The sequence below is a fragment of the Podarcis pityusensis genome, assembly GCF_964106645.2.
Source record: "Podarcis pityusensis genome assembly, chromosome: 10".
Taxonomy (NCBI): Eukaryota; Metazoa; Chordata; class Lepidosauria; order Squamata; family Lacertidae; genus Podarcis; species Podarcis pityusensis.
In genome coordinates this window covers 43,035,164-43,051,304 of record NC_138035.1, presented here as the reverse complement: position 1 = coordinate 43,051,304, position 16,141 = coordinate 43,035,164, and the positions used below count along the sequence as shown (strand labels likewise).

The 16,141-nt window shown below is 39.5% G+C and overlaps 1 protein-coding gene across 10 annotated transcripts in view; it reads left to right on the top strand.

Moving 5' to 3' along the window:
- The window catches only part of NAV3 (neuron navigator 3), a 430,222-nt gene that overhangs the window by 279,969 nt on the left and 134,112 nt on the right, over positions 1-16,141 (top strand). For all 10 annotated transcript variants that reach the window (XM_080971313.1, XM_080971308.1, XM_080971315.1 and 7 more), the window contains 2 exons: positions 2,803-2,875; positions 7,829-8,012. In XM_080971313.1, the coding sequence (XP_080827439.1) occupies positions 2,803-2,875; positions 7,829-8,012 (257 nt within the window). The remainder of the gene's footprint in view (positions 1-2,802; positions 2,876-7,828; positions 8,013-16,141) is intronic.

Genomic DNA, 16,141 nt, shown 5'->3' with positions numbered 1-16,141 from the left:
TTGAATAAAATGTGTTTAGGGCTGCTGGGGTCTGAGTTCAAAGAATAATTGTGGTTTGCCAAGGCAAAAGAGAAGGTAATTAAAGCAGTGTTTATGTACACAATGAAAGCTTCAAAATGGTTAAACTTTGAAGAGGTTTTTTTTTTATTACTGAGTGGAAATGAAAGTGAAAAATAACCCCAATAATTTATTACCCAGTGTCATGCTGGATCTTCTAACAGCATTTATGTAGCACATTTCAAGCGTTCAGTGTAGTTCTTATACATTATCTTGGTGATCTTTGCAAGATACTGTTAGGGAAGGTGACTGTGGTTATCCTCATATTGCTAATGAGGCCTGAGAGCAAAAAGGATTAGTGGTTTGCTTTTGATGAAATAGTGAATTCTTGGCTGGGGTGGGATTTGAACTGAGTTCTACCTGTTAAGCTGCACTAGTTTGTTTTATTCAGCAAATGCAGATGTAATAACACCATGAACATGTGTAAGTCCTTATACTGTTATACATGACTTCACACTCAAGAATCTAGAAACAGTTAACAAATTGTTCAAAAAGGATTAATTAATCTGCTTTTTCTTGCCCCTTCTATTGTTGTGTCAGCAACCTGCTGCAAAAAAACCCCCTGTATTATTCGGTAACCATATGTGCAATAAAAGGCAATTTTGTTTTTGAATAAATTGATGCTTAACACAGGAAATATGTTTACAGAAGTGTCCAAACTTCTTCACAGAGCTTTCTTTTTCTTGCAACCACCTCTGCAAATATCAATGATGCCGTTAATTACTGTGCGGAAGTATTTCTTCATATAAATGAAGATATTCATAGCAAGTTCAGTTTTGATTTTTTTTTATATAAAAAAATACCAGTTTTGTGCTTATACAATTATCTCCAGTAAACATCATTTAACATTCTATCAAATGACACTTCAGACTTTGCAGGCAGGAGGGTAATTTTGAATTCTGCATATTTACTTCAGTGAAGTTAGTCCAGATTTATATGAAAGTGTCGTTAAAATATAGACCAATATGTTTAGTTTAATGTGTTAGCTATTATATTATTTACATTTTGTTGGTCTTAGCAAAACATACTTGGGAGAGATGTTTTCACCCTTGCCCTGACAGATGATAGCTGTCCTTTGGATGCTGTTTCACATCCTACATGAAGAACTACTTTGATAAATGTTTGTTTTTCATTGCAGTAACTTGGTGTGTTCTTTCCAGCATAAAATATAGCCTTCTATACTTTTGGCATGCAGTTTACTCTGAGCTTTTGTGGATGGAGTGAATAGCCCAAGTGTTAAAAGGAGCTTCTGGTGGGTTGATGGGGGGGGGGGAGATTCTATAATTAAAATATTATTTTTCAGAAGTCATTTGTTCCTTCATCATTTCCCTATGAAATAGCTATGCTTCACAAATATGTAAGTTGATAAACCAGTGGTAGATAAGCCTAGAATGAACCTGGAACTTCATGAAAAATCGTGTCCTCCTCACGGAGGGCACGTGTTGCAGTGAAATCACTAAAACTGACCTTACCATTTGTGTGGGTGGGATTGTTTGGATAGCCACCACAACCCGATTGGGTCCCTCAGTTGCTGGGGTAATTCTGGCCAATGGGGTTGAGAGAATTTGCAGCTGGGGGACCTATTTATACAGCTGCACGTTGCGTCGAGCTTCCTCTTAGCGCTTCGTGCACCGGTTCACCCGCCCACCTTCCCTATATTTAGGGTCTTGCTATGACCTTGCTATGCTGTTGTGGATCATCTGCGTTTGGGGCAGGGGCCCAGTAGGAATTTCCCCATTTGGCTGATTGGCTGGTGCCACTTGGGTTTCGCCTCCTGTGTAGCAAATTGTCACAACTTTGTAAGGTTTGGAGGTTAGGCATTGGTTCAAGGTGTGGTGAGGGGAGGTTGACACACCTGCCCCTCCCAATGTGCAATAGGGTATTCTTTTAAAGGAATCCAGGTGCTTGGTGAGGTTACATCTGTGGTAGGACCAATGCTCCCCCAGTCTGTTTACCCTTACTGACTTCTGCCGGTGTCCAGTTGTCAGTGCTGCCCTGCCAGAGGTGTAGGTGCAGCTAGTTGAATCAATGCCTAAGCGAACCACTCACATTCAGTAATCAATAAAGTTGTGGCCAAAATTATGCCAGTAACCTTAAACTAATATTGGTGTCAACTGTGTCTTTCTTTGGGAGGTCTTGGGGGTCTTCACATGCAAACCATGGTTAATGAAACAGGTTTCCCAGATTAACATGAAGGAATTCAAGAGATAATGGTGGTGGTGGTGATAATCATATAATATTACTGAAGTATTATTGTCATTATTTAATTTAGTTTAAATAATAACACATACAAAGCTCGCTCACAAAGCTTAGTAAATAATATCTTCTGATACCACACCTTATCCCATACTTTTTACAACCCATTTTTTCCATTTTGCTCTTGACACATTGTCATTGAATCATCTGTTCACCCACGACTTTGTACACACGCTGCAGTATTGTCCATTGTTGCTTATTTTTGTGTACAGAATCCAGTTTTATGGTAAGTAGGTGGGTTGCTGATTTGTCAGTGTGCCATTCTGGATCAAGCCTTTATGAATTGTTTTTAAGCACCAAAGTGGACAATGAAAGCTTTTATAGCAGCTGACCAATTAACAGTAATCATTCTTGTTAAACTTTACTAAAGAACTGGAGTATGTGATGAATGCAAAGTATTCATTTCTCTCCCCCCCTCCCTTTGCTGCATTCAAGTCCATCTTGCAAAATAGCCTTTAACTGCTTTGCTATTTCATGTTCATTTTGCAGATTGAGAATGTTGATGTCTGCCTTAACTTTCTGGCAGCCAGAGGAGTAAATGTCCAAGGTCTTTCTGCGGAAGGTAAGAAAAAGCCATCATCATCATCATCAGAGATAGTGAATTACCTTCTGGAAAGGTACTTCTTCAAACTTGATTTGCAGTATATTATTTTGGAAAAGATATTACCGTATTTTTTGCTCTATAAGACTCACTTTTTCCTCCTAAAAAGTAAGGGGAAATGTGTGTGCGTCTTATGGAGCGAATGCCGGCTGCGCAGCTATCCCAGAAGCCAGAACAGCAGGAGGGATCACTGCACAGCAAAAGCAGAATCTTTTTTTTCTTGTTTTCCTCCTCCAAAAACTAGGTGCATCTTATGGTCTGGTGTGTCTTATAGAGTGAAAAATACGGCAGTTGTCTTATGAAATACAGTTTTGGTTTGACATAATTCTTGGCATAAATTAAAACACTTAAAAAACCCATTTCCTATGGGAAATATTTATTTAAATTAGCACTTTCCCCTTGAATATCTTTGCCTCCATTTCTTCCTCTTCCTAAAGATTCATAGCTAGAAATATGCTTTCTACAAGCACAAAATGAAAAATGCATATGTGACTTACTGTACTGTATAGTGCAGACAACTGAAGTCAGGAGCAAACCTCATTTTAGCAAAACTCATCAGAATTTGCCAGATCAGAATTTGCCAGATCAGAAATTGCAAGCATTTGCTTCAGAATCTTCTCAAGTTGTGGAATTTGTTATTTACTGGGAATATCAGCCATTGTCTGATACTGTCAGTAAAACTACATAGATTTAGAATTACTATTTTTAAGATTGGAAGTTAAAACACTTTTTGTGTGTGCAGGCTTACGTTCTGCACTTAATGACATAACATTATACTGAATCTTCCTGACTAATTCTAAAGTAGCATCATGTTCAGTGGCTCTTAAAAACTGAGAAATGGTGAGTAGTGTACATATAACCAAGTCAGAAAAATCATAGAATTGTAGAGTTGAAAGACATTATTTTTTTTGCATAGATGACTAAACTGATAAATTTTGAATTATACTTTCTCTTTTATAGGAAACATAAGATGTAGTTGTTAGAACTATCTTAATAGTTCCCATCTTTTGAGAAGATTTAAGTAATTAGTTTTTTGACATATATCTGAGCAATGTTGAAAAGATCAAATGGATGAAATGTTTTTCTCTCTCAACTGTATTCAAAAGAAAACAGATTCTGTTAACTTCAGTGGGAAACATTTTTTTTTTTAGTATAATAGGTCCCTCTCATTCACATCAGAGAATATAGATTTGTTTGATGTTCCTGGAAGGGGATCATACTTTTTTAAAGCCAGAAGTCACCGGAACTGAGTTCTGGCACCTCTTTTGTGCATTCTGTCACTTACTGGTTGCATTCCAACACCTTTGTGGCATTGTGGTGCTGTTCCATGGCATGGCACTTGGGACTGTGTTTTGGAGGTGGTGGGTGGCATGGTGATTGGAGCGACATGGCCGTCAGTGGTGTAAGGTGGCAGTTCATGTTATTTTGCCTTGGCGGTGGGGCAAACTCAACAACTTTGGTTCCAGCACCTCTTTTTCTAGAAAAAAACGCCTTTATGTACCGTATCTTCCCAGTGTTCCAAGTCTGTGTACTGAGCAAAGGTGATATACTGGTGTGAAATAGGGTGCAAATATTTAGAAACTTCCCAAATGTATTTCTCCATTTTGAAATATAAATATATATAATTATTCAAATTGCAAACTATTTAACTGCAGTTTATGTCACCAGTTTGTTTCTCTTTATGCTGCAGATGCAAAATATAAATATCTGAAATTTTCCCCAAAGTTGTTCTTATTAATAAATTAATATAATAATTGCTCAATTTTATAAATGTTGTATTTTACAACATGAAGGTCTGTATTTTGTATTAAAAGTCACACTTCACAAATTCCGCACCACAAATTCAGCTTGAATAGGCCTATATATGGTCAGTATCAAAAGAACAGCTACAGTATGTGAGTTTTCCATATTTGAAGGTAGTATTTGAGATCAGATAGGATCAAGCCCAGCCCAAAATGTTTTGCTGCCTGAGGAACAAAGGACAAGATGGCACCCATTCTGTTCCATGTACAGAAAGTGACTAGGCTGGCTGTTGAATCTTACTTCAACATTGGCAATGGGGAAGTGAACATAACAGGCTAGTTTAGGGGGTTATCAACATGTGTAACACACACAGCTCTGTCTTCCAAGAGAGGGAAATGGCAAGCGAGCTCAGGAATAATGTCTGGCACCCTGCTGCTGCCCCCCAGCATCTGCTTCCTGTGGGTGTGTGAAATTGCCTTATTCAGCCTAATAGTAGGGTTGGTCCTGGGAAGGAAATTTGCAGGATTTCTGTATATTCAATATGCTAGTATTGCTTTTGGTATATAATTCTGTGGTTTTTATCCAATGCTTTTATCCAATCCCATGCAACAGGCTTGTGCAATGAAACTTTCACCTCCACAGCAGGTTTGGGGGCATGTCAGGAGAGGAGAGGAGATGAGAGGAAGCAAAAGTCCAATTGCATGAGAAGAACACCACTTACGCAGTATTGGATACAATCCTGTGTATTTTGTACACAACAATTCATGACGCTGCTCTCACCTGATCAATCCTCTTATGTTTCCTAAAAGAGTCTGGCATTAATAAATGTTCTTAGAAGAACATCCAGTAACCAGGTGTCCTTTAAGCAATCAATGATGCTAGTCTGTTTGGAAATACTTAAAAAGCAATGGCTAACCTTCCATAGAATGATATAATTTATTAGGGTTTTATCTAATTCTGTAATTAAAAAAAACCCCAAAAAACAGAAAAGCTCCAAAACCTATATGATACAGGATTGTGTTTCTCATTTATTCTGCCTTTAAAAAAAAGTAATAGTTTTTCCTGTCACAGCTGGATTTTTAAAGTCCGTTGTTTGATAGTAGCTTCCTTGTAATCATAGCCTTAGGCTATGCACACATGCTTGAGAGGGAAGCCTTGTTGGAGAGAACAGGATTTACTTGCCAGGAAACATGTTAAGAGTATATTTACAATTGCCTTTATTGTAAGCGAAGTGTGTGTGTGTTAAATATTTTCCATCCATTTCAAAAATAAAAAAATAAAAACACCGTATTTTTCGCCCCATAGGACGCACTTTTTCCCCTCCAAAAATGAAGGGGAAATCTGGGTGCGTCCTATGGAGCGAATGCAGGCTTTCGCTGAAGCTTGGAGAGTGAGAGGGGTCGGTGCGCACCGACCGCTCTCGCTCTCCAGGCTTCAGGAAGACATCCACAGCCTAGGCAGCCCTGCGGGAGTTCCCGCAGGGCTGTCTAGGCTGCGGATAGTAGCCTGCTTCCCGGAGCGCCGGGCTCACTGAAAGCAGAGTCGGCCATGACTGGACCTAATGGTCAGGGGTCCCTTTACACATTAATGCATAGTATGCAGCTACATGCCTTGCTTTTTTCTTATTAGCAAGAACTACAGCTAATGAATCTTGTTCTCTGGTGCTCCTTAACGACACTTCATATTATGGAAGGGCCAGCTTCATACCTGTCTCCGAGTATAGGAAAGCATTTATGCTTGCTCATTTTAATGTGCTGTTTGCTGTGCTGTTAAGTGGATGATTCAACAAGATTCTGGTTAACAAATGGTTGGTGTTTCTGTGGAGCTGAAGCAATAGAGTCTGTTGTTCACGTTCTTTTGCGTAGGAACCTGCATAACAATTATAGAGAGAGGCTGGTTCTCCCTCTATAAAGCACATTTTCAGGGAATTTTGAAAGCCACATTGCTGAGAAGTTTGCAAAAAGATTGTATGTTGGCTGTTTGGGGGAGATATTTTGATGTATTAATTTTAAAGCTTTATTTAGCTGTATGTTTCATTTTGCCTTGTAATGCATTTTTCATGTAAGTCTGTTTTTTATCCATTTTTGCAAACCGCTTGAAATGTAGATGCTAATTATACTAATTTCATTACAGTTTACTTTCTGCACTTTTTTCCACACCCCTTTTTTTCTTTGACCACTTTATTTACAAATGAAATTCTTCTAATAACATATTAATCATAAAAAAGTAAGAGGTTCATAATGTGGTTTCATACACACATTTATTAGGGAAGCAGAACTGGTGACCTTCATAGATTTCAGAATGGGAGCACAGGTGGGGGAAGAAGGCTTCAGATTATCAAACAGATTAACAGCAGCTGCTTCTGTAGCAAAGGCTAATTTATAAAAGGAGAGAGACAGGGTTTCACCTCTAGAACTCAGCTTGCTTGCTATGCCTTTGGGTGCAAAAGTTGGCTGTGGAGGGGCAAGTTGAGCTGAGTGCTCATGTGTGGAGATACGGAGACAGAGCTAAGGTTGAACAGCCAAGCCCAGCTCCTTACTGTGTAAGTGCTGGATGAGAGCATATAGGGTTGTGATGAAGCCAGATATTGACTCTCCTTGCTCTTGCTTGCAGGAGTCAAATAGGGGTCCCTCAAAAACTGTATCATGGTGAAATAGGAAGTGCTTACCTAGCTCATCTTGGACTGGTGCAAACCATTTCAGACATATAGAAGAACCTTTGGAATCTGCTTATCCAAAGCGTCCGGTCTTCAGACTGATGGAGATCAAATTCTGCTGGAGTGAAACTTGGAAATAGACTTGAGTGGTGGGCTGACTATGTCTACAATTCCAATGAGTTATAGATGGATCAGACTCACCTTTACAGATTCTTGTTCCAGACGTCAGCTCTCCTCTGCCACTTTCTGAAGTAGTAAGCTGTCTGTAGCTGCAGCAGTTGGGCCTTCTTGCAGGCGCTCTCAGTTCCAGAGAGTCAGGGCACCATGTGAAGAGTGATAAAACATAGCTAGCTTTACTAGCTATACTTGCAACCTCTAACCTCCTTGCACATGAGGACCTGCATTTGGAAACTTCCTACAATGCATTGTCTGTGGGTCTGCTGTTGAAGAGGATGTGGAAACTTCAAAGCATGCAGAGCAGAAGTCTAATTATTATATTTTCTTCATTTTTTCAGAAATAAGGAATGGAAATTTGAAAGCCATTTTAGGGCTGTTTTTCAGTTTGTCTCGTTATAAACAGCAGCAACACCAACAGCAACAGTACTATCAGTCTTTGGTAGAGCTACAGCAGCACGTCTCTCATTCTCCACCTCCTGCTGATATTGGCCAGCCCAAAACACAGCAAGATATGCAGTCCAGGTAGGTCAGATAAAATATGCAATTAAAGTGCTTCCATGTTGTAATGGTTTTCAAGGTCTCCTGAATGGGAAATAATTGTTTAGAAACCAATTCTAAATATTTGTCTACTTGGAATTAAACCTAAATTCAATTTGACTGGGGAGTAAGTGTGCATGGCAGCCTTAGGTTGCATTCACACAAACAGTTACTTTAACTTCTCTGTTGTTCCCAATGACAGTGGCATGAATGACATGGCGTGACGAGTTGGGTAAATTTATAAACAAATATCTTACACATTGAGGGGATCAACCTGTGAAATGTGAAATGAGATAGAGTAAAGAAATAAGAATATGGATTCTTCTAACTCTTGTGTGTTGCAATGTTTGTTGTGAAAACATTACAGGGATAAGGCCTATTCTTCCCCTTCCTAGAGTTATTTTTACTACACAGAATAGCATGACTATGGCATAAATAGTGTAATACGGAAGTACTCTGGGCTGTCACTACACCATATAATTGAACATGATCTTCTCTGGGAGGGCAAGAAAGCACCCAGTTCTTAAAACACAACAGAGATTACTTTTCTGAATAATATGCACTGTTTGTTTACATTCTTATAAATGGAGTAATACACTCCAAATATGCATTTATCTTTTAGTTTACTGAACATGGTTCGTAGAAGGTATAATAAATGGTAACTGGAAGTCTACTGACCTGGGCTTGTAAAGTACTCTGTTATATCACTGTTAGTGCTGTCAAGAAAATTCAAATCTGGATTATCAACAGGGGATAATCAACAGGATTTTATTTATACAGTGAAACATATTTCTCTAAATCATTCTGTAAGAATAGTAACACAACACACAGATGATTAGACTTTGGTAAGCATGAATAAAGAATACACTTCATAACACTTATTTTAATATAATTCATGGTTAGAACAAATCTGCACATTTTGTGATATATATTTAATTGAATACAACATGTTGCTTTGTGTAAATTTTGCACTCATCTTTTCAGTGCTTTTGAAGAGTAAGGAGTTGAATTAAAAAGCATTTCTCACTCGTTCGTTTTTTCTGCTTTAGCTATTGAAATGCAATCTACAGTGGGATAGTTGGCAACAGGTGTGCACTGTTTTCCCAATGAAGCTTAAAATCATTAGGAAAAGTGCTTTGCGGCTCATGACACTATAATATTGCAATAACTACACTGGGTAGTATTTACATTGCAGTCAATGTAGTTTCCCAAGGGGCAATGGGTTCTTTGCAAGAGGCTGGGGCCAAGTGGGAGGAAAAAACACTCCTCCCTTTTACTGTGGCTGGAGCAGCATTGCCACTTTTGGCCCGGCTGGTAAGCGTGTTTTAAAAGGAAGATGAAAGGGCTGCAGGGTGGGGTGATTAAGGTAGTTGGGATGGGCTCAAGAGATACAGAGGAGGGTTTGGAGGATAAGCGAGGCTGAATTGTGATTGGCTTGGAAATGAAATGAATCATTTCCCAAAAATTAAATTGTTTTCGTTCATCCTAACATTTGCAGATAGTTTGTCTTAATTTGCGCTTGAATGTGCATGTATAGTATTCATAGTGGACACTATATTGCTGAAAATAGTTGTATTTGGTATATTACAATTAGAGTTACATTGTTTGGGATGTATTCCCTGCCCCCCCCAAAAAAGATAAAAGGAACATTGAGATTCCTTATGTTACTTTGAATACCTTTCATCAGGTAGAATCATTTAATGTAATGGATGTGAGGGTGATCTGGCTGCGACATCTGTCACCCCATTGATCACCAGGGTTGATTCGGCTGATCTGGCTGGCTAGGCGAGTGCCCCCTTTCTCCCTCACCTCTCCATGTGCGTCCCTCCCGAAGCTGCGCACTCGGTGCAAGAAAACGACCATCCCAGATAGAAGGAGTGTACCATTCTTTGGTCAAGGGTATACGATAGCTGCGCTCCCCTGCTAGAACCTCCAAACAAGCTCAAGGTCCATTTGTAGGAGAACATAGGGTAGTCAAGCTTCCATTTAATGTAATGACTGTAACTTTAAGAGTGCACAGTAAGAAGATCTCTCACACTGATCTTGATGTATTGGAGTATGAAGATCTATTGAGCCATTCCTCGTGGTCCAATAAAATAGGGTAAAAATGTGGTCTGGCATTATGGTTATGTGTCTCTGTGAGGGAGTGTAGATTGTAAAAACAATAATCAGAGTAATTAGCCTTTGCTTGGCCCTTGATCAGTGTAGATCATTGTAGAGGCTGACAAGCATATGGGAAGTTCTCCACTAAGAATGTGCACTTTCCAAAGGTTGGGGGGGTGGGAGGAGATCACTTTGTCTGATGCACTAAGGAGAACTTGGATCAGGCATAGGCAAACTTTGCCCTCCAGATGTTTTGGGACTACAATTCCCATCATCCCTGACCACTGGTCCTGTTAGCTAGGGATGATGGGAGTTGTAGTCCCAAAATATCTGGAGGGCTGAGTTGGCCTATGCCTGAATCTTGGATGGTAAAACAGAGAGGATGCAAGAATTATTCAGTTTCCCCATGAAATGTGCAAAGTAGGGGCTTATTTTTGTTCAGATGCCAGTGGAGTTAACATATGATGTTTCTTCAGAGATGTGTGAATACATTCACACTTTGCATGTTCAAAGAAGGTGCAATTAGAGGAAGTTAGCATATTAATCTGCATCTGAGTAGCTTTGTATCTTTCCAGTGAGGAACCTTCTTTATATCCAAGCTGTAAATATTTCTGTGGTTGTCAAGGAGTTGTTGCAGTACAACTCCCATCTTCCTTAGACTGCAAAGGATGCCAAGGAGTCAGGGATGATAGGGGTTGTAGTTTAGCGACATCTGGAGGATATAATGTTGACTGCCCCAAATCCATCAAGAGAAATATGAAAGGAAAGGGTGTTTTACAAGAGAGACATTTTGGCCATCAATAAGCCTTTGTTTCTGAGAAAGGAATGAAAATAGTTATATTGAACAGTTCTGCTGAATTCTCTTTTTTAACATTTCACTTGTGAGTTAGTCACGGATTCATTTTCGTTTATTTTACACATACACAAAGGTCACAGCGCTGATGGCCTTATTTATACCTGTCAGCAGAAATGCATGGCAACAATGATTATATTATATTTTATGACACATTTTGCTAGTTTGTTTCATCATTGCAGCATATATCTAAGCTTGCCATGGCGATGATCTTTCAACCACCCAGATACTAAGGGAAAACACATGTAGATGAAAGTTCTGTCCCATTTGTGGATTAGTTGGTAACTGATTTCAAGAAGCTGTCAGCAAAATTCCTAAATGCAGGCAAACCAACATTATCACATATAGAAATAGTGGTCGCAGCTTGACAGCCAGATGGATTTGCTTAATTCATTAAAGTTCACCCTGTGTTACTTTAGAAAAGCAAATATATTTGGCTGGTTGGTACTTATGGCTGGTTTTTTGTGGGTAATGTTTTACTTTGCTCTTTCACAGAAAAAGCAAAGGGAATAATGACTCTCACTGGACTAGCAGTTCTTGTGAATTTTTTTGAAGCCAATCAACACATGTAACACTAGGACAAACCATGACTAAATGAGCAAACATACAACTTCATGGAGCAAAATTCACAGTTGTTTGCCCCTTCCTTGGTCTTCCTCCTGCTGCTCTTTTCAGAGCCAAGCCATAGTTTGGTTTAGCATTATGTCCAAGCCCAGTGTCATACCTTGGCTTGCTCCAGACAAGTCATGAACCATAGCTAAAGTTCATTTTTTATTTACTGCATGCTGTTTGTATCGGGAGGAACTACCAGTATCTCTGTTTCGTCTGGTATGAGCTTTTTTTTAATTGATTGATTGAGTGAATTGATCCTCATCCAGCCCATTATCACAGTGATTCAGCACATCTACCACCTCACCTGCTGGATAGTAAAAAGAAATAACAAATTTCCGTATTTATAGATTACGTTCATTGAGTGAATTGCTTTTATCATGGGTGGACTACCTGTGCCTCTCCAGATGTTGGAATCTAGCTCCCATCAGCCTCAGTCAGCATGGAAAGAGGTCAAAGATTAAGGGTGCTGGGTCCCCTCTGCCTACTCTTTGTTTCCTAATTTTGGTTATTAACTTTTAAGTTCTCAGTCAATCCATTTTCATTCTATCCCATGAGTTTCCTTAGGAGCCTTTTGTGGTGGACTTTGTCCAATATGTCTAACATATCCAAGTACATTGTACTGACTGGTACTGACCGGTTCTGATGTTGTAGTGACTGTGTATTTAAGGAAGGAGTCGAATGCAGTAGGAAACCCAACCAGATCTTGACAGACTACAGCCCTCATTATCCATGACTGTTGTCAATGCTAGCTGGGGTTGATGAAAGCTTGGGACCTTTACATTTTTGGGGTGGGGGCACAGGTTCCTACACCTCAACATGCACATGTTAAATAAACAAAATAACTACTAGGATTACAATTATGACTGTGTGCATAAATACTGTTACAAACTTTACTGTTTGGAGGATGTTACTTGTAGACAAATTTATCCAGCAGGACAGAGGCTGTAGCCAATTCCTGGCTTCCCTAGGCAGGGGCTGGGAAGGGATGACTATTTGAAACAATACGGAGCTAGGTAAAGTAATGGCCTTGCAACAGAGGGCTCTTTTCCTCATGTCTTGGCTAGGCATTTAGTTGGTTGCTGTGAATGCTGGACTGTGTTGAGATCAACGACTGTCATGTGCAAGATAAGCAAAGCAATTTTACTCTGTGCCCACCAGTTTGTGCATTTTGGCTCTTGCTAATTTTGCCAAGTAAGCAAGACAATGCTGGTATTTCTAAAGCATTCCTGTTTCTTGTGATAACCTCTATGGCACTCAGTTGTCTCCAGTGTAATTGTTCTGTGAACATGAATGCAAGATAAAAGTTCACATGCAGATCTGGTAATGGTATGTGTTCTTATTATTTTGTTTTGAATACTGTCTCTTGCCATATATTTTTTCCTCTGTAAAAGGAAACATAACCATATCTAGACGTAATCATATCTAGGTTGGTGTAGTTTTTACAGTGCATAATATTTTCATATTCTATCACTTTTATATAAGCTATACATGTGAGATCTCATTAAAAGTGTTGGAAACTAAAAGAGAAAAATTGTATGCTTAAGTTTTTTTGAGCTTTATGGTTAGTTTGGGGATTTTCTTCCCATATAAGACAAAATTGCTCCTACAATTAACAACATATTTGACTTTTCAGATCATTGGCATATCTGCATTGCTTTGCAACCTGTTTTTAATCCAATAAAGGACTATACTATTTGCTTTATTACCCAAGGCTTCAATAATAAATCACAGGCTTCACTATTAGCTTTAGTATTCACCACAGGCTAGTATTCTTCCCTTATGATTCTTGATGACATGAGTTTAGTGGTGTCTGTTGATGAAATGAGTAGTCTATTGCACTGCAATCTAGACTTTTTCTCCCTTAAGTCACTTTTCAGTAAGTAGCTAGCTGCCTTTGTGAGTCACTCAAAGTCCTTTTTCCATTTTCCACATAGAACCATTCTTGCTTCCAGGAAGAGACTGGGGAATAATGCCAGCCTATCACATAGAAACTAATAGTCATCATTTTTATATTCATAATGCCAAGTGATTTGGTTTACACCAAAATTGCAGCCCTTTTTACTTGTTTCACTTTTCCAACAGGCAAGCATAGCCTCAAACTGAATGCTGTTCCAAGTTGTCAGCCTTGCCTCTCCTATTCACCCCTTATCTCCACTCCATATTACCATCTCACGCTGCTGCTGGGGAAAATTAACAAAGTCCAGACAAAACTTTGACCATGCCCATTGATTTCTCTTTCTCTGACAGTTTCCAGAGTTCACCCCTCAATATTAGTGTGAAGGGTGAACTTGCTTAATCAAAAAGGGTAATTTTCTTGCCAAGTAACAAATCCAACATTAAAACTTTGCCAAAAGTTCTTTTGATAGTTCAAAATGTTGAAGTATCTTCAAATTTAAACCTGCAGTAGTGTGAGGCCGTCTGAGTGCTTTAAAACCATTTTATGTAACTTCTTTAAATGTAGAAGCCCCCTTTAAGAGACTAGGGAGCACATAGTTTAAAAGTAGGCCCAGAAACGTCCCTGGAAATGGCACTTACATCATAATGTAACATTTATTTCCTGATGCTTAATTGGGCTGTGTGTGTAAAAGTTGCCTCCATAGGTCCATGTGGACAGTCTTCTTTCTTCCTCTGCATGCTCCCTGAAAAATAAATAATGCTATTTGATCACATTGAGCCATTTCCAGGGGCATTTCTCGCCCTGCTTTGAAAGTGCGTGACAAGAACCAGTAGCAGTTGGCAGGGTGGCACAGACTGGAATGGTTTGCTGATCTGGCTTCCCAATGTTGCATGTTGAGGCCAGTTACTGAGAAGGGGATGAGCAGGCCATCGATGGGAAGTTCAGCACAGTGCAAGTGTAGTGGCAGGAGCATCAGAGTAGCTCCACTGCTGCTGCCATATCAAGCTTCCTGCTGCCTCCCTCTTGGTGATGACAGTGATGTGCAGCATTGGGAAGTGAAGTCAACAAAACTGTCCTACCCACAGTGCCTCGCCAGCCACTACTGGCAAGAAGTATGCTTCCTAGTCTGCCAGAGAGACTTTGACATGCAAGGAAGTTCAAGCTCTAATCCTTATTGGCAAGGAAGTTAAAATAAAAAAGAAATGGTTTGAAAGCCCTCAAATCACCCCATATCACTGTAAGTTCACTACTTTTCTTTCCAACTGCACAGGCACAGAAAATACAAACTAATTTGTAACCAAACTCAGCTTGAAGTATGAAAATATTAAAGTTCATTGGAATTACGTTACATTCAAGAATTACGAACATACTAGATTTGACTTCCAAATGGACAAATGCTGAGTTTCAACAGCGTCACTCAGTATATGTGAACTTGGTTCCAAATCCCTGGATTGCAGCAGTGTTTTCTCTGATGCTGTTAATACTAGCTGTGCAGTGCTAGGACAATCTAGATGAAGCCCAGCTCAGCACCACCTTATTGCGTTCTTCCCATTCTGCATTCCCTCCCGATTGTGTGTTCCTGCAAGCTCTCACTTGTGTAACGGGAAAAGTCAGGCACCTAACTTTCCATCACTTTTGGGGGCAGCAAGGGGTGGCGGCATGAAGGATTTAGTCTTGTGATTCCCAGCTGTAATAAGTTATACAGTCCAGCAACAGTTTCACAAAGTTATAAGTGGTCTAGTTACATCCCTTGTCATATATTCCTGGCCAAATCACATCACTTGTCACTATCATCACCTCTTAGAATTAACCATGCTATGTTCTTTACTAACACCAGCACCTTCCTTTGATTTTCATTTTGTGCATCATTGCTATGCATGTTTCTAGCATAGGCTGTGCTTACAGAACACATCGTCATTGTATCCATGTCCCCCAGCCGGTAGTGTTGGACAATAACAGTGGGATGAATGTGTCATAATATAATGAGAAAGTAGATTTGTCTGCTACACAATGTCATTCTGGTCTGTCATTCTGGTTAGTTCTTCTCACAAAAAAGTTGATTTTAGTAAAACAGCCCTAAAATGCTGTATACAGTCTTTAATGTGCTTTTTAATGAAGTTTGACGGTAACACATGGTCCCCATTAATACTTTTGGGTGTCCTTGTAAAGCAGGAATGGGCAAACTGCAGCCCACCAGATGTTGCTGGATTAAAGCTCCCATCATCCATAACTACTGGCCCTGCTGGTTGGAGCTGATTGAGGTTGGAATCCAACAACATCTGGAAGCCACAAGTTTCCCATCCCAATAAATAATGGCTTTCTTCAGCAAAGATGATACCCTCAATTAGTGTTGAAAGTAGATGCTTAGATAAAATTTTATGGCATCTGGTGCAAAGTTCAGTGCCAGTATTTGTATCTGCAATAAGCTCTGAGTTTGCTCAGCAATGATACATCTTGAGTTTTAACCCAGCTAGAATGTTGACAGTTTACCATGGTCAACATAAAGAACAATATTACAGAAACAAAAGTAGTATCTCCAGTCCTCCACTCACTCCCTTCTGCTCCTGAATCAAAAAAAGCAAGACTTAAACAAGAACATTCTGCCAGAGATTACCATGTGGGGCTGGCAGTTGTGAGTTTTACTTATTC